The sequence below is a fragment of the Oreochromis aureus genome, linkage group 9 (assembly GCF_013358895.1).
Source record: "Oreochromis aureus strain Israel breed Guangdong linkage group 9, ZZ_aureus, whole genome shotgun sequence".
NCBI classification, from domain to species: Eukaryota; Metazoa; Chordata; class Actinopteri; order Cichliformes; family Cichlidae; genus Oreochromis; species Oreochromis aureus.
Window position 1 is genome coordinate 3,525,809 of NC_052950.1, and position 22,933 is coordinate 3,548,741.

General features: G+C 44.2%; 1 protein-coding gene across 1 annotated transcript in view; it reads right to left on the bottom strand.

The window, feature by feature from the left end:
* The window catches only part of scospondin (subcommissural organ spondin), a 103,547-nt gene extending 80,968 nt beyond the window's left edge, over window positions 1-22,579 (bottom strand). The window contains exons 1-27 of the mRNA XM_039617790.1: window positions 22,527-22,579; window positions 21,392-21,601; window positions 21,053-21,135; window positions 20,589-20,759; window positions 20,224-20,447; window positions 19,897-19,999; window positions 17,766-17,924; window positions 17,507-17,592; window positions 17,252-17,377; window positions 14,742-14,898; window positions 13,721-13,973; window positions 13,492-13,633; window positions 13,257-13,392; window positions 12,231-12,403; window positions 11,655-11,873; window positions 11,400-11,565; window positions 11,035-11,287; window positions 8,280-8,490; window positions 7,738-7,832; window positions 7,392-7,648; window positions 6,565-6,699; window positions 6,113-6,315; window positions 5,898-6,025; window positions 2,935-3,044; window positions 2,695-2,844; window positions 970-1,063; window positions 703-875 (exon numbers count right to left, since the gene is read on the bottom strand). Coding sequence (XP_039473724.1) covers window positions 703-875; window positions 970-1,063; window positions 2,695-2,844; window positions 2,935-3,044; window positions 5,898-6,025; window positions 6,113-6,315; window positions 6,565-6,699; window positions 7,392-7,648; window positions 7,738-7,832; window positions 8,280-8,490; window positions 11,035-11,287; window positions 11,400-11,565; window positions 11,655-11,873; window positions 12,231-12,403; window positions 13,257-13,392; window positions 13,492-13,633; window positions 13,721-13,973; window positions 14,742-14,898; window positions 17,252-17,377; window positions 17,507-17,592; window positions 17,766-17,924; window positions 19,897-19,999; window positions 20,224-20,447; window positions 20,589-20,759; window positions 21,053-21,135; window positions 21,392-21,601; window positions 22,527-22,579 — 4,270 coding nt within the window. The remainder of the gene's footprint in view (window positions 1-702; window positions 876-969; window positions 1,064-2,694; window positions 2,845-2,934; window positions 3,045-5,897; window positions 6,026-6,112; window positions 6,316-6,564; window positions 6,700-7,391; window positions 7,649-7,737; window positions 7,833-8,279; window positions 8,491-11,034; window positions 11,288-11,399; window positions 11,566-11,654; window positions 11,874-12,230; window positions 12,404-13,256; window positions 13,393-13,491; window positions 13,634-13,720; window positions 13,974-14,741; window positions 14,899-17,251; window positions 17,378-17,506; window positions 17,593-17,765; window positions 17,925-19,896; window positions 20,000-20,223; window positions 20,448-20,588; window positions 20,760-21,052; window positions 21,136-21,391; window positions 21,602-22,526) is intronic.
* Window positions 22,580-22,933: the final 354 nt, after the last annotated feature.

The following is a 22,933-nucleotide window of genomic DNA, read 5'->3' on the forward strand; positions in this document are numbered from 1 at the left end:
GCCACAGTCCAGCCATCCATCGCAAACACGGCTGGCTGGCAGACACTTTCCATTTGCACACTGAAATTCCCCAGGTGGGCATAGGGGCACAGGGGGGGCAGGTCCACAGAACTCCTCATCTGATTGGTCAGCACAGTCTGGGTGGCCATCACAACGCAGAGCCAGGTTCAAACACGGTCCACTGCAGGGTTGGGGTTCATTTACTTAATTCTCTCCAGTGATTTTGTGGCAAAGAAAGACTGATTCTTTCAACATTACAAAAACCTGACCAGGCCAGTGTGATGCCATGCAAATCAGCTACTGCTAGCATAAAGGGCTTTGCTCAGTGTGATTGGATGAAGCGTCTGAGGATGTGTCTCACAGTAAGATAAAGATGTGCTTTGGAGCAAATTAAAACAAAAGAAAAGTCAGCAGTGCAGTTTGGTCATATCTATGCAAAATGTTGTTATTTAGCAGGTGTAAGCTACCCCACAGCAGCTAACATTCAAAATGAATAAATCATGAAAACAAAAATAAATGTCTTCTGCCTGGTACATGGAGAACAGGAGGCTAAAGAGGTTCAAGCTCTGGTAAAACTTTACACAACAACAAACATGTTTGAGCCTTCATAGTGCCGCACACAGGAAATTAATCTTTTTAATAAAGTGAAGTTAATTTGGACTCACCTCGGTGTGCTGGTACAGCGGAATTGGTCCGGGGAGCAGGTGGACGGACAGATCTCATCTGAACCGTCACCACAGTCATCTTCATTGTCACACACCCACTGGGAGGGGATGCAGCGTCCCCCAGCACAGGTAAACTCTGACTCAAGACAGGGAGGGGAGGGAGGAGGGCAAGCCACACCGTCACACTTCCAAACACCCTCCTCACAGGAGCTGAACACACAAAGGCAAAAAGTTTTTATGGACAGCTCTTTTACCAAAGACAAAAACAAAGAATACTCATTTATAAATGTTCAGAAAGACTGACCAGTTCTGGCAGTGCTGAGTGATAGCAGCTCCAGCTGGAAACAAGGAGCCATCCCACTCACACGGACACTGGCTGGGAACTACACAGCTGTCGCCTGTTTCATAAAAAGCATACAGACCAAGAACGTAAGGACGACAGTGGGTGGTTGGGGCTTAGACTGATACAACACGCCTGCCCAAAAAGTGCAGATGGGAGCAGAAGTCCAAAACAGTTGCAGCTACTTAATTTTAGTGGTACGCCGTAGCGTTCCAGATTAGCTGGTTTCAAATACTCTGATGTGGTGAAGAAGCAAAAATATTACATTGTAAGTGTAGTTTTTACACGTGTTTCTGTCAGCATGACACCGAGACAAGTCAGATCAGGGCAGGATTTAGATTTCAGCAGTGATGATAAACCTGGAATAGGTTATATATAATCCTGTTGGCTGTACAGAAAAAGAAGCCACAGCATCTTCTAGCACATCCTGACTGCTTGGTGTCGTAGTCCTGCGTTTTGAATATATCCTTATTAAGTATTCCCTACTACGTTCCCATTTGATTATTTACATTTTCATTTGGGATTTATTTAGTATTTTGAGTCCTTAGTTATTGGTTTTGTTTACTCGTTGTCAAATTTGAGTTCTTCACTTGTGATGTTGTAAGTAGTTCCGTGATTACAAACTCCTTCCTGATGTGAGTCTTTTGGTATCTTGTAGTTTTCTGCCTCCCTCATGTTCCTTTAACCTTGTCGAGTCTTTGTCTCTGTGTTAGGCATTACCTGTTTAGGTTCCTTCTAGTGCTGTCAGCGTTAATCTCGTTAAAATGATGTTAATGCCATAACCGCATTAACGCGGCACAGCACTAACGCATTAACGAGCTAATGCGGTTAGGCTTAACGTAATTTTAATGAGATTAGTTACTTCCTGTTTTATTTTGACAGTCATTTGTGTCTTGTACCTTTTTTTTTTAGTTTTACTTCCATGTCTGGGGCAGGGACAGCTCAGTAGGTAGAGTGGTCCCCCCGTGATCGGAAAGTCGGGGGTTCGAATCCACTGAACGGCTACTCTGAGGTACCCCTGAGCAAGGTACCGTCCCTACACACCGCTCCCCAGGCGCCTGCTTATTGGCTGCCCACTGCTTCATTGAGTGAATGGGTCAAATGCAGAGAAAAACAAGTAATTTCCCTACGGGGATCAATAAAGTATACATTATTATTATTGCCTGAATTAGTTTCAGCTGATCCCCAGGTGTCTCTCTGGTTACCTGTCGTATTTCAAACCTCAGTGAGTGTTTGTTTTCTATGCCCGTGTTCCTGTCTGTGCTTGCCTCTAGTCTGTTGGCACTGCTTGTCATTCTTATCCTGTGTTTTTGCCCTGAAGGAGAATATCTTGGATTTTTAACATTTGCCTTCAGCCTTAGTGTCTCTTGTTTGTCCCACGTTTGGGTCCTCTTCCTGCACCAGTCCTGAAAACTGGCAAATCAATGAAGTTACTGCTGTGCAGTGTGTGTGAATGTGCACATCATGTATGTAGTATAAGGCTGTAAGTTCAAAACTAAAGAAGCAAATCGCCCAAGTTTAACTCTCCACACATATGCATCTTGTATTAGGCGTTCAGCACCCATTCCTCTCATTCTTCTGACATGTGGCTTCAAGTTCTGCTTTGTCACATTAAAATACTGATACAGAGACAACTGTAGGGCTCAGTTTTATACATCACAGCTATGGACACAGCAGAGTTTGTCTCACCATGTCGGACAGTGCCTGCAGGACAGAAGCAGCCCTCCACACAGGAAAGAGCATCACAGCTGGAATGTGGACTTTGCTGAACGGTAGGACATGAACGTGAACAAGCTGGACCACAGGGATCATAAACCAGCCCGTTGTCACACTGCAGAGCTACAGGAAGATGAAGTTAAAGTTAGAGAAAGTTTGCCCTGGACATTAGCTCAGGTATGGCTGTGTGTGCAGGATAGGTCCCCAACGTACGACAGAGCTCCTGGGACCTCCAGTGGATGTAGACCCCTCGCCGGTTACACTCTTCGGCGTAGGTAGCGATGGCTGTACAGAGACACTCACAGTCCCCACCTGAGTCACAGCTAAAACACACAACAAACAACAAAGCTACCTTTAAAGTGTTACTCCAAATACACAGTTTTAAAATGACTTGATTACATTTTTCCAAACTAACTGCTGCACAAGCAGCATGCTTCGCTGGGGGCGGTCCTGTTATCATTTTTGTAACAGCGTTTTTTTTAACTAAAACCCAGCAACTGAAGATTGCATTTTTCTTGGCCAATTAAAATGTTCTTTCACCAAATAATAATTAAACCCAATTAAACCTCAGTTTAATCAAATTTCAGTTTATGCTCATAAAAACAGTGATTGTTTGCTTTTTTTTTTTTTTTTTTTTCCCCTGTCCCGTTTGGATCTTTAGCCATCAGAATTGTTGTCTTAAGGCCAAGAGAGATGCCAAGCGGATTTACTTTACCAACTGGATCATCATGGCCTTGCCATATTGGTCCATTTGATTGACCTTTATTATAATTATGTATTTATTTTATTTTCAGTTGTTACAGTCGGGACAGACATGACTGGGAGATAGGACAGGGAGAAAGAATGAAAGAAAGAGAGGGAGAGAAAGAAAAATTGAGGGGAGAAGAGATGGCGAGAAAGGGGAGAAGAAAGAAAGAAAACAAACAAAACACCTGGATCACCTGTATGGAGAGAAAAAACAGAAGAGACAACAAACAAACAAACAAACAAAAAAAAACAAACAAAAAAAAAACAGCTACATAATAAATACAACACCATCACAATAAACTAGCTAGCAGTAGATAACAGTAGATACTAAATATTAAATGTTGTTGTGCAGCATACAAGATAGATAGCGCACAATGTGCTTTGAGGTAGCAGCCAAGAAAGGTGTAGTTTGTGTCTGTGAACACCCGTGTATACACCTGTGTGGATAAGCACGCTTGTATTCCAAAGGTTTCTCCATGTAACGATCTGCTAGGGAGTGTGGGGAGCCATAGCCCCGTCCCCCAGGGCATGAAGCAGTTATGGAGGAGATCCAGGCCCCAGACATCCAGAGGCCCCAGAGTATGAGGACCCAAGGAGGACCACCAAAGGGGGGGAACCGTGCCACCCTCCTGGGAAGAGCTGAGTAGACCCCCAAACGAGATGTCACCCAGCAGCCACAGAGCAGAGGCCGGAGGGGGTTGCAGTGGCGTGCCCGCGGGCTCTGCTGGCAGCCGGCTGCGCCAGAGAGGACCGAGCTTCAGGCCCAGAGGCCAGAGGCCTGAGGGCACCCCACCCCCCGGAAGGGGCCCAGCCGGGCCACAGGTGCCAGGCCCCGCCAATCGGCCACCAGGAGTGAGCCGGTACATACATGAGTGCCCAGCCCCAGTTGACAAGAACCACCAGCACACCAACGTCTGAGGGCATCAGCCACCGGCAGGGAGTGTGGTGAGGGGAGATAGGCCTCCGTACTTTGGAGGGCCTGAGATGTTCCCAGAGAGGTGGAGTCTAAGGCCCAACCTGACATATAGACACAGACAAACAGACGCACACAGACTCAAACGTGCATTCCCACCCCCATATACACAACCAAATACTCGGCACTTACCCAACATGTAGAGAGACACAAATAGACACTGCCCAGACAATCACACTCCCCAAACATACTCTGTATCCCAGGTCCAGGTACCCCCGCCCCCAGAGGGGCAAGCCGCACCTAGACCCAGGAGGTGTAACCCTTCTCTCTGGGGTGGAGGCAAGCGGACCGCCCCCATCTGCAGTAGCAGGAGGCCCCATCCCAGACCCCAATCTGACGGCCAGCACCTCCTCCCAGCCCCCCAGCCCTGACGGCTAACAGAACCGGGGTGAATGAAGACCCCAAACCTCCCTCCGCCCGCTCATATGTAGTGTTGCTGTGTGCTGTTCTAAAGTGCATTTAAAACACAGGAGGGCATGGTGCTTCCTGCCAGAGAGCAGCACGGCTCCTCCCGAAAACCCTCAGTGTCTATATGCATTAAAATTGAGGGTAGAGCACCAGCGCCAGAGGTGGGTTGGAATACACCGACCATCCTCTGGATGCTGTAAAACGTGCCCACCCCCAAGGCCCTATATGTATGTGTTATGTGAGAGTGTGAGTAATGTGGATGTCTAGGTTGCAGAATAAAATTGAGGCACAGGTGGCCAGAAGGGGACAGAGGGGGGGGGAGTGCCTCCCCTGCTCCCTGGTGACACATCTGCACCCCAAGCCCTGTGTGTGTGGGTGGGTGTGGTAGAGCGGGAAGAGGGAGGCAGCTGAGGATGGGGAGGGAAGAAAGGGAGGGGCAAGTGGCCCCTCCCTGGGGCCAGCTCCCCCGCTGACCCCAGTAAGCACCCCCAACTCTGGAACCCACCAGGGCAAGGGGGCCCAGGCCCATCCGGATCGGGGCCCGCAGCAGCAGCACCGCCCAGTGATTGTTTGCTAACGTTGATATTTTATACAAAACTGCAAAAGGGTACGGGACCATTTTACTCAAACAAATCTCTAAAGTGAAACTAGTTACTTCACACAGCAGATACAGCTGATGATAAAGTGCAATATATCCCATTTTATCCATAATTCTTTAATTTTCTTTGTAGGGTAGATTACTGCACTAACTTTGCAGCATTATATGGATGCTGGATACTTCTGTAGCCTATTTTGTACCATTTTGTTTCAGAGAAGAAATCAATATGCTGTGTTTGTATTGTATTGTGGTTTTTCCTTCCCACCGTCTCCAAATACCTGCTCATCTGGGTCAAAGCTAATCAGCTGAAAAACTGTAATAACAGACCACAGCTGGTATGAGAATGCCGCTTTGGGTGTGACCATGCAGCACTCACATAACTCAGATACACTATCCAAGTATATATTTTTAATGTTTATATGTCTTGCGTAGATTAGCGCTGCCACTCACCCACAAGCATCAAAGACACACCAGTCATAATACTGCTGGAAGGGCACCTCAGGGTGGCACCTTGAGAAGAGTCCCTGAGTCAACACAGCACATTTTTTCCTGGCCCATGTCACTCTGTGGGGGTTCAGCTGAAGAAGACAGTGTCAGAACTTAGTGTAACGTAGACTAAAACCAGAAATCCCTCTGTGTGTGTGAATGTGTGAATGTGAACTTACAGCGCAGGGGTCCCGGAGGTCCTGGTCTGCCATGTCAGGGCAGGATGGGCTGACCTTCCAAGAGTTTCCAAACAGCTCGGCTGTCGATTCCACAATTCCCTGCCGTGTTGTGAAGTCGTTCTCTGTGTCCCCGTCAAAGTTACCACACAGGCCCCCGACCCGACCACGGAGATGGGCCGCCAAACGCACGTACACACGCATACCTGGAAGAAGAAATGATAAATGATAAATGAATTTTAAGCAAGGCACAGACGCTATGGCAACTAGATATAATAATGTTGCTGTAAGGACCGATAAGTGTGACTCTCTGTGATCACTCTAATGGCCAGCAGGGATGAACTTAAATCCCTATTTTAAATGAGCAAATGTGTGTCACTTTAAGTATTTCAATGTTTTTCTGTGTATTTTCTGCAAACGATCTTTTATATTTAATTTATATGTGTGTGTCTTACCTCCATCCCACAGCAAAGTGACTCCAAGGCGTGAAGAGAGGGACACAAACAGGCCAACTTTTTCCAAAGTCAGGCCACTGCCACTGTAAGACTTTGGTAGGCTAACTGGCATCCCATTTACTGTCACAGCATTACCTAATGTCACAGACAGTTCAGCAATTAGACCCTCACTTTCCTCACATAGTACAATCATTTTGCCAAAATAGAAACAGGACACATTTGTGAGTCATGTCTGATAAAAACAGCACCTAAGAACACACAAGTGATTCAAAACTTCAGTGAAACAGAAGTTAAACTCAAGATATCAGATCACAGACGAACTGGTTTGATGGGACTTTCAGGGGGTTTCTTGCCTTTGAGGGCAAGTCGCTTGCACGTGTAATGATTTACATGTTTGAGTATGAATCAGGAGATCTCTAGTCTGAGTGTAGGAGTTGGGTATGTGGTGTAAAAATCTGACAAATCAACTATGTGGTGACCTCTTGCGAATAAGGGGGAAGGTGCTTTTTTTAAAGCAGTATTCTGGTCCACAGTATTACTTCTCATACCAGCTGGTGGCGGTAACATACCATGGGGCACATGTGAGTCCAGCACTCTGCTACCAGTTCAACCCACTATGGGTCCTAGTAGCAGTGTATGTCTGTGGGGCATTTCTGGGAGCTGCAGTGTCGGGGTAGAGGGGGGGTGTAAGCTCCTCTCTGACACTTTCATGGCTGTTGCCCACTGTGGGCCGTGTGGTTCTGCCCACACTGCTCTCACATGGGTTCCAAGGGGCCATGTTTGCTGGATATAAACTCCCATTTAGCAGCACCATTGAGCCCCCCTACCTCTTAGAAGATGTATGACCGTGTTTCCCAGACTGAGGGTGACTGATTTTGTGCAGGTGACTCCCGTGCTTCCGCACGGCACGTTCTCCGCCGTGACGCTGAATAAGCCGCTGGTCTCCCTGGCCAGCACGTACTGGCAGTCACCCAGGAAAGAGTAGCAGCGACCATCGAACGTCACATAGTGTGGGTCCCCCGTTGCCACACAAACACCAGCACAGGCAGAGCGGCCACAGTGCCAGCGACGCTCATTACACGCGCTGCAGGGAAAAAATGATAGCGTTGTAAAAGAATACGTTTATAATTATTATATCTTAAAGAATTTTGATGCACTCAGCTCATACATTACCATGTGTTGCAGTCCTTAGTGATGGTGTCATTGCTGTAATAAAGTCGACCATTGTGGTGACATGGGCATTCCTCTGGCAGAACACAGCGGTCGCCCTGAAGGAAAGAAAAGAAGATGTAAAGTACGAAAATGTGGGTCATGATCAAAGACTACAGCTCTGGTAGCTCGTTGTGATGTTTGTCTCTAAACTCACAAAACACCATGAAATTTAATTTGGAGCTGACATTAAGAAATTCATGATTTTTTGACAGTTGAAAATAATCCTTATCTATCTTATATTGGCTCTTAGTGAAGCTCCTCTGTTCACCAGCTGTGTGAAATAACCCATGTTAGCACCCTATGGCACCCTACAGATGTTGAATAAGAAGTAGTGTGTCCACTACACAGGACATACATTAATAGGCAGGGTCTCGGGAGGATATGATTGGAACAGAAATGATAGTTCAACTATAAGAAATAGGCCCTACTGAATGTGGGGGGAAACCACATCATAAACCTACAGCAGCATCTGCATAAACCTACATAAAAAGGTTTTCACTCACTAGTAAGACGGTTCCCTGTGGACACACACAGCCAGATAGGGGCTCTCTGCAGCTTGACTGCATGCCGCTTGACCCCTGCTGTTGGCCAGGAGGATCCAGGCTCGAGCAGGTGAGGAGGCAGGAGCGTGGGGAGTAGACCAGAGTGCCAGGACACTGGTTGACCTCCTCACAGAGCTCTTGAGTGCAGTTAAACAATCCCTGCTCACACACACTATGGAGGGAAGAGACGAGGGAGCTGAGTTAGTACAAACATCTACTGAATGGTATTACCAAGACATTACTGGTCTATTAAAGCTTATTACTGAAACATTGTTATTAACAAGTTTGGTTTAGCAGGGAAAGTGAATACAAACATATACTTTATAGTGATGACACTAAACTATCATCCATAAATTTTTATTCTCCTTTAACAGCAGCTGAGGTGTGACGAGAATCACTTAATGATTCACTTGAATCAACAGCCAGTGTTTTTCATTTAACATGCCCTGATATACTGTATGTCATTTAAGATATCTGTTTAATGATTAACCAGAATTTCCTTGTTTCCTCACCGCAATTACTCGGCCAGACAGATATCACAAGCTCAAAGGAAACAAGTCACGTAGAAAACGGACTCTGTACAGGCCAACATGTCCCAATACATTACAAATCAGAGAGAAACTAGTCTGAGCCATCGGTAAGTTACTTAGACCCACAGAGTAATGCGCACTGCCGTTATGTGGTGAAGAAATGCAATGAAATCAACCTATCCTGTATCAGCAAGCAGGAACATAGAGTGATTTCATCAGAGCTCTTGCACCACCATAGTTTGCAGTTGCAGTCATTTAAATATACGACATTCATGTTGGGGTAAGGCTAACTTGTGCAGATGTTCACAAGGGTACAGCTAAATTCAAATTGCCCCAATTATTACGGCCAGGTTCACAACGTCAGGAGTTTCCAAAGAGACCGAGATTACTGATGAACAGGCACAAATCTGAAACAATGCGTCCTCGCCTACCGCGCTCATAAAACAGGACTTTGTTCATGAAACCGGGTCAGTATGACACTATAGTTCTGCAGATGATGATGAAACATGCTTACTTCAACTGATTCTTTATGACCGGTGGCGAATGATAAAAGCTGCACTCAAAGTCAAAAGTCAGTTTTATTTGTCAATTTCTTCAGATGTACTTGCCATACAAAGGAATTGAAATTACGTTTCACACTGTCCCATGCGTAGACAGAGACAACAATAAAGTGCAGATGCACAACATTTAGGTACATACAGGATGTGACAAGACAGGACCTACACATAACATATAATAAAGTGTTCCACAGTGCGCCCTGGAAAGTAGTGTACTTGTCTACTTGACGTAGTCCCAGGTTGTGGTTGGTAAGTGTATAGCATGAAAGAGAAATGGCTGCTTTTACAATGTACTGTTAAAAAAACAAAAAGCAGAAAAGCAATCATCTATACGAGGTCAAAGAAAAATGACACCTAAGTAACTTCATTCATTTCTGCTTTCTTCAGAAGTTTAGTTTACCAGTTTAATCAGAGGACATCAGGGGATACTGATGTGGTCAGTTCAGTAGCAGAGGGGCTGTTGATCAGTTTTGGTGTTACAATGAAATGAACAACAGCCGCATTAGAGAAGCAACAATGAGATTCCCCCAAACAGGAGGCTTTTATGGTGGAGGACAGGTAGTCCAACTAAACCAGGTGGTGCATCAATACGTGCCATTGCCGTGAGGTTTGCTGTGTCTCCCAACACATGCTCAAGAGCATGGAGGAGATTCCAGGAGACAGACAGTTATTCTGAGAAGAACCCATCAGCAGGACCAGTATCTGCTCCTTTGTGTAAAGAGGAGCGTGATGAACACAAAATGACCTCCAGCAGGTCACCGGTGTGTATGACTCATTTTGTAGTGGGCTCTACACTCACTGCCCGGCTCCATGGGGCCCAGTTTGATATTTGGCATTGTCAGTTACCAACTACCAGAAATGACAGGAACGTGAAAGAGCCTGGAGAATCTGTGGAGAGCTGCCCGTAACATCATTCAGCATGAACAGATAGGTGGTGGGTCAGTGATGGTCTGGGGAACACATGCAGACCTCTACAGGCTAGGCAACAGCACCCTGACTGCCATTAAGTATCAGGATGAGCTTCTGGGACCCACTGCCAGACCCTGAGCTGGTGCAGGCAGTCCTGGGTGTCTCCTGGTGCACAGCAATGCCCGGCCTCATATGGTGAGAGTATGCAGGCAGTTCCTGGAGGATAAAGGAATTGACACCACTGACTGGCCCTGGCGCTCACCTGACCTAAATCCAACAGAACATCTGTGGGACATTGTGTTTCACCTCAGTGTACCTCAGAACGTCCAGCAGCTCAGTGATGCCCTGCTCCTGATCTGTCCCCAGGACACCATCCACCACAATGGGGGCAATACAAACTACTGAGTACCACTGCATCTTTTATTCACTTTGAATTTTGGGGTGTCTTTGAATTTAGCCATCTGCAGGTTGGTAGTCTTCATTTCCATTAAATGATGCTGCGTGCTCTGGTTAACGACCAGTGCATACCAGTATTGATATCCAGTATGATTTTTTTCCCCATTGAGATCTAATGCATTTCCGAATGGGTTAATTTTTTGTGTGCATCTGCATCTGTACTGTTGATTTAATATTTCATAAAAGATTTAAAAAAATCTAAACATATTTCATGATCAAAGTGTGTAGTGGCAGAAAGGTGACACAAAGTCCTCGACTACATACCAGGTGTTGCAGTTATTTTGAACCACGGCTCCAGGTGAGTACATCACTTCTCCTTGCATGCATGGGCACAAAGAGATGGGAACACACTGACCCTGCTGGTCCTGCACAAGCCCTGGTGGGCACTGGCAGCCTGGAACACACAATCTTTGACTGCGACTGTCATCACAGCTCCAGCCGTGTCTCAAATCTGAGCATGAGTTCCCACAAGTGCGACCGCACTCCTGGTACACCTGACCCCCTGAACACTGCATTGCTGGGGAGAAAGGAAAGATAGCGTAGCATAGCATTGGTTTTAACACACTTTTGGTCTCTAAAAAGTAAGCCTTAAGCCTCAAAACAACACAAACAACGGTCCTCCAGCTTACCGCAGAAGGTGTGGTTGCGCCACTGGACCACAACGCCTTCCTGAGCACAGTGTCGGGCATAGGCAGTGAGGACGGTGCAGTGACAGGCTCCCTGCGGCACACAGCTGCAAACCTCTGACAGACAGAGACGGAAATATGGCTCCCTCTCCACCACGTCGTGACACAACTGTAGAATCAGAGATGGAGGTGCAGGTGTGAATAAAAGTGAAGGCGACAAACTCGTGAGAGACGACCAGAAGTACCCATCACACCGACCTGAAAGATGGGGCTGTGGATGACAGCACACACGGTCTCTGCATACTGTCGTCTCTGGGTGTACGTGGAGCAGGCCTCTGGTGTAGCTCCTCCAGGCAGGGCGCAGTGCTCTGTTGTGAATTTTGCCGCAAAGGATGTCACGCTGTTCTCCACGTCTCCTTCTGGGGTGGTAAAGTCGTCACGCTGGTTCCAGGTCAGTGTTCCACACAGGCCACGCACCTTGTCATATATACCCATATCCAACATAGAAGGATTGATCCCATGTTATGGAATTGCTTGAATATTTTGTTTTATGGTAATTTTAGAGTTTAGTGCCTACCACCTGGCCTTAGCGCTCTGTTTTTTGAGCTTCCACATAATAAAAAGTGTCTGGCTCGGTGACAACCTTACAGTTGGGGCATTTCTATATAACACCCACTTAAATGATTTTATAACTTGAGGGTGACATCTGGCTCTGTACAGCTAATTTGCTAATCTGCAGTAGCTAACTTGAGTCACTAAACTGGACCTCTGAACCATGAAACCTGTTACAATTAGACAGTATAATGAAAGCACTAGGAGTAGTTTCAAGATCACCTTGTTTCCAAAGCCAGGCTGCAGGGTAATGAAGGCCAGTGGTCCATCTAGGTACCACAGAATCTGAGCTCCAAACGTCTGGATGAGCAGAAATGAGGAGGAGGGCCTAAGCACAGCTAGATCCCCTGTTACCAAGGGCACCGCTTCCCTCTGGCCATTCAGTGTCACTGTACCTGAAGGTGACAATATCAGCTGTAACCAATCAGAATACATCCAGCACATTTGATCTAAAAGTCCAAGATGCTCTATGGTGTCTACTATAAAAACCTGTTTGTGTTTTGATTGCACAAAAATGCTCCACTATGATGCAAGCTGCAGCCTGCAAGGTTGTAAAAAAAAGTTCTTGCAAAAGTACCAAAAACCGCAAGCTCGCACCTTTGCCCCATGTAGTTTGCAACAACTACATGAAAATATGTTGTTATTTTTTGTAAATAACTGACTTATTTATATTAGTCACTTTTTTTAAAAATTTAATTCAGTTCAGTTAAATTCAGTTTGTTTATATAAAACCAAATCACAACAACAGCTGCCTCAAGGTAGAAAATAACTGTAAAATTAAAAATAATAAATTATTTTAGTTCCATTAAAAATAATAATTTGTAGCATTTTTTTTAAACAGCTGCCTGACAAATGATATGGCTGCTGTGTCTTGTTAGTAAAATTCTAGTTTTCTATTTGTATTTTAATGAGGACCAAATTGCAGTTGCCAGCCGAGCTTGCTAAAGGCTGAAATCATTTCACCATCTTAGCCCAACGTGGTTGCTTTTGGGTCTAAGACACTAACAGCCTAGTTGCTAAAATTGCGGGCCTGCCTGATCACAGGGAGCTCAAAGGCAAAGGTGTAACCTGTTGATGGTCACATCCATGTTTTTGTACACAGTCGATGGTCTAAAGCAGCATGATTTGCTGGGTAAAGCTGTGTTTTGAGCCTAAAGAGAACAGTAAGAGAAACAAACTACTACAAGCATCTAGATTTGATTTCCTGTGATCTATCAAGCAAACCTTCGTACTGTACAGTTAACTCACCGGTGTCCGTGATGGTGACTGTGGTCCGGAGAGCTGTCACTGACATCTCCTTTAGACACCCCCCTCCTCCTTCCCCTCCCCCTGCCGTACATTCTCCACAGCGCACACTCACAACTACCTTCCTGTCAACAAAGTCCTGAAAACACGCAGAGAATAACAACAAAGTAACAATACACAAATCTGCCTCATAGTGTATGCAAATGTGTTTGATTGCATTTCTCTACACACGTCTCACCTCCACTGCAATGAAGGAGCAGTCGCTTCTTTGCAGTGAGTACCTCTTTTTGTCAAAAGTGGTCACCTGTAAACCGCCCATCAGGGCGCACTCGGCTGCACACTTCTCCCCAGTACACTGCCACTGACCCGAGCTACACACACTGTCAAGGTAAAGGCAAAAAAGTTGAACATAAATGGGCAAACTGGGTAATAGATGAAGAGTTGACAGGAAAAGACTCCCTCCTCACCAGGTGTTGCATCTCTGCTGTATTTTGTCCCCTGACTGGTATGTGTGTCTGCGGTGAAAGCAAGGACAATCGTCTCTTTTCAGACACCTTCCCTGGTGAAAATAGAGGCCTGGAGGGCACTCGCATCCTCCAACACACTCGTCCCTGCACTGGCCCATGGCTGCAGCATGCCCAGGGGGCTGTGGAGAAGTACAAGTGGGAGGACAGGAGGATATGCAGTCTGAAAACACCTGACCTCTGGGACAGACACGGCCTGTAAGGACAGATAAAAAAGAGAGAAAGCAGCATTAAAGAAGAGAGGTTCCCTAACCCTAACCTGGCCAGAGATATTCAACTCAATTCAATGTAATTTTTACAGCAGTGACAGTGGGAAGGAAAAACTCCCTTTTAACAGGAAGAAACCTCCAGCAGACCCAGGCTCAGGGAGGGGCGGGGCCATCTGCTGCGACCGGTTGGGCTGAGAGAAGATATGGTTGCTTACAGTTTATAATAATGTGCTGTGAGTCAGCACTGCTTTGAAACTCAGAGAGAGTCCTACGTATAGATACTGTTACTGATTTCAAAATAAAGTTAGCACCTACACCTAAATTAAAATCCAGGTTTCTGTGTCAAAGCAATGCATCCATAGCATTTTGTGGATGTTTCTCGCTAACCAAGCAGATAGCGTTAGCTGAATAGTCAGGAAGTATGGACGCCAATTATATACCATGACACTACATTACCATACTGGCCTCTAACTGCAATATAGTGACAAGAGGCTCCTTACAACCAAGAATGCTGAAACACAGGCTTCAAATTGTGAGTCAAACCAATGAGTGACATCATGTTGGCTACATTCCCTTTTTTATATCTATGATGTCAGCAAACTTTAGCTAAATGTTGTGTAAGCAATTTTATTGAATTGATCCACTGACTGAACACCGAGACAGTTACAGGTCCCCGCTTTTATTAGATGTAACGCAAGATCACTCTGAGGGCAGAAGGCAGGGGAGGATAGAGGAGTCGTGTGACATTTCCTTACCACACAGGGTGGGTGTCCTCCACATTAAGATGATGTGTTGTTGGGCACACTCTCGGGCGTAGCTAGCCAGGGTGTCACACACTGCCCCTTCCCTCTCTTTGGCTGGCAGGCTGCAAAACAGGTAAAGACAGGTGTCTATGTAGGCTGCTGGGTCCAGCTGAAAGACACAGAAACACAAAGCGATCTTACAGGAAACCATGTGTGACAAAAACATTGTTCAATATGGTTGTGCTATTATTGTGACATTATGCTGTTTGTTTATTGTAAACTGCTATCAGTTTAAATTTAATGTTAGAAGTCATAAAAGTCAGCATTGTTATCATCTTGTTAAATGTGATTGTCATTATTATAATAAATGCACCTTCAAGTAAAGACAGAGGGAAACAGACAATTCAAGTCTTTTTTACCACAAGTTAATTACACTGTATCTATAACAAGTGACTGGTCTTTAATACAGTTCCTGTGCTGTGAGTACAGCCCTTCCCTTTCTTGGAACTCTAACAGTGAACTTGGTCAGTTATTTACCTCGAGTAGCTTTTTACAGCCTGGCGTTCGGAGAAATGTACATTTACACAACATTTACAATTGTGGTCAAAAGTTGACATAAACTCATCAAGGACATGAATGTCACGGTAACTCTGAGTTTTTAATGGTTACTTTAAACTGTTCTGGTGCATCTTTAATGACTGTATAAGACAAATATTGGAAGCATAAGTTTTTCTCTAACACACACGAGTTATTGTGCTTTGATGGGCTCAAATATACACCCCTGCTAATATTTGATTAAATGTTCCTTAGCACTTTGCACCTTACCACACACTTTGGACAGCCATCAACAAGCCTAGCTGAATAATTGACCATTCTTTTTGGCAGAACTAGTAAAATTCATTTAAATTGATTGGTTTCCAGGCACATACTTGGCTTTTAAGCATAGTCCACAAATTTTCAGTAGGGCTGAGTTTATGCTTTGGGAAGGCCGTTGCAGATTACCATGAAATAATGTTAGACTTTTTTATTCATTCCAAAAACGGGATTTGAAGTAATAATAATAATAATAATGGATTGCATTTATATAGCGCTTTTCAAGGCACCCAAAGCGCTTTACAGTTCCACTATTCATTCACGCTCACATTCACACAGTGGTGGAGGCAAGCTACGGTTGTAGCCACAGCTGCCCTGGGGCAGACTGACAGAAGCGAGGCTGCCATATCGCACCATCGGCCCCTCTGGCCATCACCAGCAGGCGGTACGTGAAGTGTCTTGCCCAAGGACACAACGACCGAGACTGTCCGAGCCGGGGCTCGAACCGGCAACCTTCCCGTTACAAGACGAACTGCCAACTCTTGATCGTGGCTCAAGAGTTGGCAGTTCACCTTGTAACCGGAAGGTTGCCGGTCGTGGCTCAAGAGTTGGCAGTGTGTTTAGATCAGTGGTGTCCAAACCCAGGCCTCGAGGGCCGGTGTCCTGCAGGTTTTAGATGTGTCCTTGATCCATCACAGCTTATTTAAATGGCTAAATGACCTCCTCAACATGTCCTGAATTTCTCCAGAGGCCTGGTAATGAACTAATCATTTGATTCAGGTGTGTAGACCCAGGGTGAGATCTAAAACCTGCAGGACACCGGCCCTCGAGGCCTGGATTTGGCCAAGCCTGGTTTAGATTATTGTCCTGTTTGTCCCCGTTGTGTCCATATTTCAACCATCTGTTGATTTGAGGTGATGCTGTGAGATAGTCCACCTTCTTAATTGTTCCATCCACTTTGTGGCAGCCAAACCGCCCTAGAGCATGGTACTACCTCCACCATGCCTGGCAGTTAATGCAGTGTTCTTAGATTTGAAAGCTTCACTTTTATTCCTCCAAGTGTACCTCTCGTCATAGACACAAAAGGATCTATCTTTGTCTCGTCTGACCATAAAGGTTTTCTCCAGAAGCTAACTGGCTGTGCAAATAGAAAGCTGCAAGCTTGAAGGTTTTGAATTTAGAGTTGAGACCTGCAATCCTCTCAGTCTGTGACAGTAACACATTGTGTTTCCAGTTCATGGCAGGCTTGGTCCTCACTGGTTCCTGTGACATTCTTGACCATCCTAACCAAATATCTATCCAAAGAGAAACTACCAGTTGTAGTTAAACATGATCAACAATGAGAAGTTAATAAGCTTTGGTCTTATCAAGTTCAAAACCTTTAGCACCGCTTATTAAAAGACTTCAGTGAATGTATGCATAAATTCAAACTTGCATGTATAATTTTCAGAAAATACAAAATAAATTTAAACTGTTGCATCCAATATTTGCTTCATAAGGTCATTAAAGGTGTGGGGTGTGTAATCATCTCAACCTAGAAAAATTCCACATCAAAAAAACCATTAAAAGCCCAAAATTCATCCCATGATGGTTTTATGCAAATCTCTGACCTCTAACAGCAACTGAAGATCACCCTGCAGCACTGAAGCTAAAAGTCCTGTGAAAAAAAAGGATATTCATGTGACTGAAAAGCATCAGAGGTCTCTGACCTGAGGATGGCAATGAGTGAAGGGGTTTTCCCAGAGTCGGCGGCACACTGACTCTGCCTCCTGACGCAGCGCAGTGTCTCCTGTCACGTCACAGCTGTGACCGAGCTCAGCTGCATCACTGCAGCCCTGAGGGAAGCATGGGACGCTGCATTTCAGAAAAGACTGCCAATATGGACTGTCTCATAAAGCAAAATAATAATGACAAAAAAAGCTTAAATGTTGCAGTTAAAGTAAAATGAATTCACTGCAGAGTACTTTGTTGTGTTGGTCTGGAACTTTCCATGAGTTGCCAAAGCTGGCAGCATACTGGGACACAGATCCACCCATTGTGGTGAAATCATCTACCGTGGACAAACACATAAAGGTTAATAATGTAATGCAGCAGCCTGTGATGGTTCAAATTTGAAAGCACACATAGCACACAAAGTTACATCAAGAAAGAACGAGCCAGATACGTAGAAAAAAAGGAAACCCTTCTTTGATTGCAAGTGTGTCTGTACTGTACTTCTCTCACCGTCAGCGTTGTTGTTGTAGATTCCACATAACCCCCTGGTGGCTGCCATGTGCTCAGCGGTCACTGTCAGGTATACTGTGTTCACCAAATCAAACTTTACTCGGACCCCCAGGCCACTCTCCACAAACACAAAGTCTCCCAGCCAATGCACACTTACTCCTGCAAGCAAATCACAATTTTAGATACAAGCTAGTGCACAAAAATGTGGGTCTTTTAATGTCATTTTGTCTAAGGATGGAAATAAAAGGACATTTCTGCAGCACTGAAAGTGCCCAAAGCGGAGTAGCCTGTTGTTCTCAAATGGGAGACGCTTGGAACGAGCAGTCAGTCACAGAAATTAGAGACAAATGGCTTTGGTGTGAAAGGTGACTACGGTGGGGGAAATAGTTATTTGACCCCCTGCTAAATTAAGAAGTTTGCTCTCTTATAAAGACAAAAATACTCTCTCATTTTTATAGTACTTTGATTTTAATGAAAAGAAATAGAATAGACAAAAAAAACCCTCATAAAACATGTTATTGTGTCAAATAGGTTTTTGATCCCCAAGCAAAACATAACTTAGTACTTGGTGGAGTAACCTTACTACATTTCTTGTAGTTGGTCACCTCCCACCTCAGGGGGGATTTTTGCCCCTCCTCTTAAAGCAACTCTCTAAATCCTTTAGATTTCTTGGCTGTTGCTTAGTAACTCAAAGCTTTGTAGGACTGAAGTCTGGAGACTGGCGAGACCTCTCCATGACCTTAATCGGCTGCTTCTTTAGCCATTCATTGGTTGGTGGTATTTTTTGCATCATTGTCGTGCTGGAAGATCTCAGGGAAGGAGGTTTCATTCACGATTTTATGGAAGATTCTCCTGTCAGTGAAACCCTCAGTGTGCCGAAGTCTTCCTGTACCCTTAGCAGAAAAACATCCCCAAAGCGTAATGTTTCCACCTCCTTGCTTCACTGTGGGATGGTGTTCTTTGGGTCATATGGGTTTTATGGTCATTTGGGTTTTATGTGACTACAGCACTTACTCCCAAGTCTTCTCTGAGTTTTTGCATCTTCACTGTGAAACTTAAGATGGGCTTCTACATGTGCCGTCCTGAGCAGGGGGGACCTTGAAGGTGTTGCAAGACTTCAGTCCGTTCCAGCCTAGTGTCCCAACTGCCTTCAGATCATTAATAAGCTTCTTCGTTGCATCACTTTTCTCATCATCATCCTCACCCAATGAGGCAAGATCTAGCATGCAACTCCAAACTGTGGACAATTAATGATCATTTTATATTTCTTAGAATTCCACATAATTGTACCAACAGTTGTCATCAAGCTTCTCGGTGATGGTCTTGTAGCTCAGTCCAGTCTTGTATAGATCTGTAGTCTATAGATCTCTATAGTACCTGCTTTGACAGCTCTTTGACCAGCTCAACCAAGGATTAAGCAGAACCTCACTAATACAATTCCCACAGTCAAACACAATGGCTGCAGCATCATGCTGTTGGTTTGTCTTTCTGCCACAGGCACTGGGAGACTTCTGGGGAGGAATCTTTATACAGAAAACTAAATCAACTGCACTAAATCTAGTTGTGCTTGAACAATTTTACCAAGAAAAACTGTGGAAACTCCCGAACGCTTGTGGGACCATGCTCAAAAATACTGTCAAGTTGTAATTGCTGCTAATGGCGACCACTAAGTGAGGGTGTGAATATTTTTCAAAAGGTGTAGAGCAGCGGTCCCCAACCCTTTTTGCGCCACGGACCGGTTTATGCCCGACAATATTTTCACGGACCGGCAATAAGGTGTCGCGGATAAATACAACAAAATAAAACTAGTGCCGGTACCGAAAAAAAGAAGATTTATTCATAACACACGTGAAAAGACCCAGGAAAACCGAGTTAACGATAAAAACGATAACAAAATAACACTGAAAACCGATAAAAACCCTGAAAACCATACATTTCACACCTGAGCCTCAACTCTCGCGGCCCGGTACCAAACGACTCACGGACCGGTACCGGTCCGAGGCCCGGGGGTTGGGGACTGCTGGTGTAGAGGGCATTTTTGTCTTTTTTAGCCAAGTGTCATATTATCTTATGTTTATAATATCAGACAGGAAAGGAAACAGCTTGGAGTTATATCTGAGAACATTTTTACCATTTTGAAAAAGTGGCTCTCCGTTTGGAACGTGCAGATTGTTCAGGGTTAAATTCCTGTGATGTACTGTAACCAAGTCAAGACCCAGCATCATCCTTAGTGCCTGAAAGCAAAGAGCCACAGACAGACATGAAGAGCATGAATGCACAGAAGAGGTTTGAAAGGTTCACATTTAATCACTGTGTGGAAACCTCTAATTTCCTCTAACGGCTGCTCCCATGTTGGTGCCTTTTTGAGCATTTGATTGAATTGTGTTGCAGTAAAGTCGCTGCTGTGTGATCCAAACCATCTCAGATGTTTGGGCTTGCTGAGTGTGGAACATAATACCTTACTGCAGTCTTCTCTCCCATCACAAACTGTACTGATGTAGACAGCCCAGGTGCCATCAGTAGATGAGGCCAGCAGGTAAGTACAGCTGCCCTGGAAGTGGAAGTGCTTCCTGTCAAAGGTACGGTAGTGGACTCCACCCCAGGACATGCAGGTGGCTGAGCTCTGAGGAACCCTGGCACTACCCGGCAGACCAAAGCGCCTCAGAGGAGAGGTTTGGGAATCTGAAGAGAAGAAAAAGAATATCTGGAATCACCGGCAGCTGCAACATTACTGACAAAATGTCAAGGAGAAGGATTTTGAAGAATAAATAAATAAACTGCACTGAACTTAGATCAGATCCATGTATGTGCATGGTTCCTAACCTGGAAGCAAAGTGTAAGTGCAAGACAAACAGGTCTGGTCTGAAGCATTCCTCCAGCTCAGTCCCCACAGAGTGCTGCAACACTGCTCCATGGGCATAAGTGAGGAATTATGAACTCCAGGGAATTCCACACAGTTCCACGTAGAGTAGCACTGACCACGCACACCCACAGCTAGGAGTCAGGATGGGTTTGACAATTATAGAACAAGGAAATGGGAAGAAAATGTAACTGCAGTGGAAAATCATGGTATGGTCACTTGTTTAGTGAATTTCAAATTCAAAATTATTTGAAGCAGTGATTTTGTAATCCTTTAAAAATGATATATACCAGTGTGAACCTGAAGAAACATGACAGCACTATTTTTTTTAAGACAAAGAAACTAACTGGCAACTAAAAATATCAAAATAAGTTTTATAAAATGTACAAAATTCAATGAAAATAGCTTTTTGGTTTCTCGTCCTCACCCTCAGAGCAGCGTGGGCCACCCCAGCCCTCACAACATGCTCTCTCTGTCTTGTTCACCATCTGGCTCTGGATCTCCGGCGCTCTGAGGTGAACAGAAACATCAGGAAACTGGTCATGTGTGCATTCTTTTAGCTGTCACACTAGCTGCTGTCATCTAAGGTGGTTTCCGTCGCATTTGCATGTAATCTATGTTTGACTAAATTAAATGGATTTAATTTACTCGTATTTTGCAAGCACTACCAAAGGTATCAATCTTCACTTCACATGAGAATATCTAAAACAGTGCCCATAAAACCCCGTTTAGTAACAAACTGACAGTTACTAAACGAATCACTTACTTGTACATGAAACAGGATGCCTCGGAGCCCTGCTGTTTGTAGTACAGAGCTATACCATCATCGCCCCCATGTTTGACTCGCATCCTGTCCACATCCAGCCTCCATCCTTGGGTGTTGTACTGATACACCTCTGAACACCTCACCTCTAGCTGCAGGCGTGGGGACAGGACTTGTTCCACTCTTTCTTGTGTCCTGTGTTCACACCAGTGTCTGGGACATGATATATTTAACTTAACCTCTTAACATGCACCAGGTCATTGTAACAGTGTACCGATGTAACAGTAACAGATGGAGAAACATGACATACATACAGAAACATAACACGTTCATAAATGACACAAGGAGAAATACTGCTGTATAACTGATGAATTAAGTACTTGCTAATATCTTACTAGTGTTTAATAGTGTAACATTATTATAAAATAGTACTGAATTTTCTATTTTGAGCATACTAGAAATTTCTCTTTGAACTCACTAAACATAAAGAGTAAAAAAAAAGTTACGCCAACATGAAATCTCCAGACTTAATTTTGAATGTAACATCTTATAGTTAGTATGTAACTTCTAGTATGTAGCTTTATAAAACATTACGATCTACAGGCACATATTTCAGCACATCGACGCCTATTTTAAAATGTATACTGCTATGAAAAAGGCGTCTGCGCCCTCCAAACTCTGCACTGTACTGAAAAGTTCAACAAACTCATTGAATGCAAAAATTTTTTAGATTAGTAAGAAGCGGAGATGATTTAACTTCTCTGCCTTTTTTAATTTCTCCTTGTACAATAAACCTTTTAAATTATATAATGAAATAATAAGTCTGTACTGGAAGGTTATTTGATAAAAGCCAGAGAAATTTAAACAATAATAATAACATTTTTGTACATCAAAATTATTTATTCTGTGGGAAATTAAAGCATAAAACTAAAATATGAAAACCATATTTTTGAGTTAGTCAACTAAGTAAATTAATAACAATAACAGTAGTAGTAACAGAAGTATTAATATTTTTATTATTGTTACTTATTTTTAATATGGTCTCAGTCAGTGTAACAGGTGTTCATACAGATGAATCCTGCTCATAATTCGTCTCTACACAGCAAAATATGCTTAATGCTGGGCTGACCATACTCACCCCATCCCCATTACTGTCTGCAGACCAAGTAGACTCAGCAGTAGTTTCTCCATAATTCACTCCTTTGTGTTTGTTTTAAATTCCTGTAAAAAGATGGGTATTTTTCACATTGCTACAATTTAATTCCAGATGTGAAATTTTGATTTTAAATCTGCACAAAAAACTTTATTGGACACTCAAACAAAGGCAAATATTGACCCTCATGGAGGTTGTTGACCAATCAGAAGATTCACTATAATACAGGTTTATTATCCTGTCATCCTACGGTTTACATACAGTGCACTTACCTCCACAATCCTTTTTTAATTGGACTCCTTGTTCTGGGATTTTCTTTCTTTCTTTCTGTGCCACTTATTTTCTTTTTTTGCTCTTTCCAAAACATACAGTCCTCACAGGAGTGATACTTT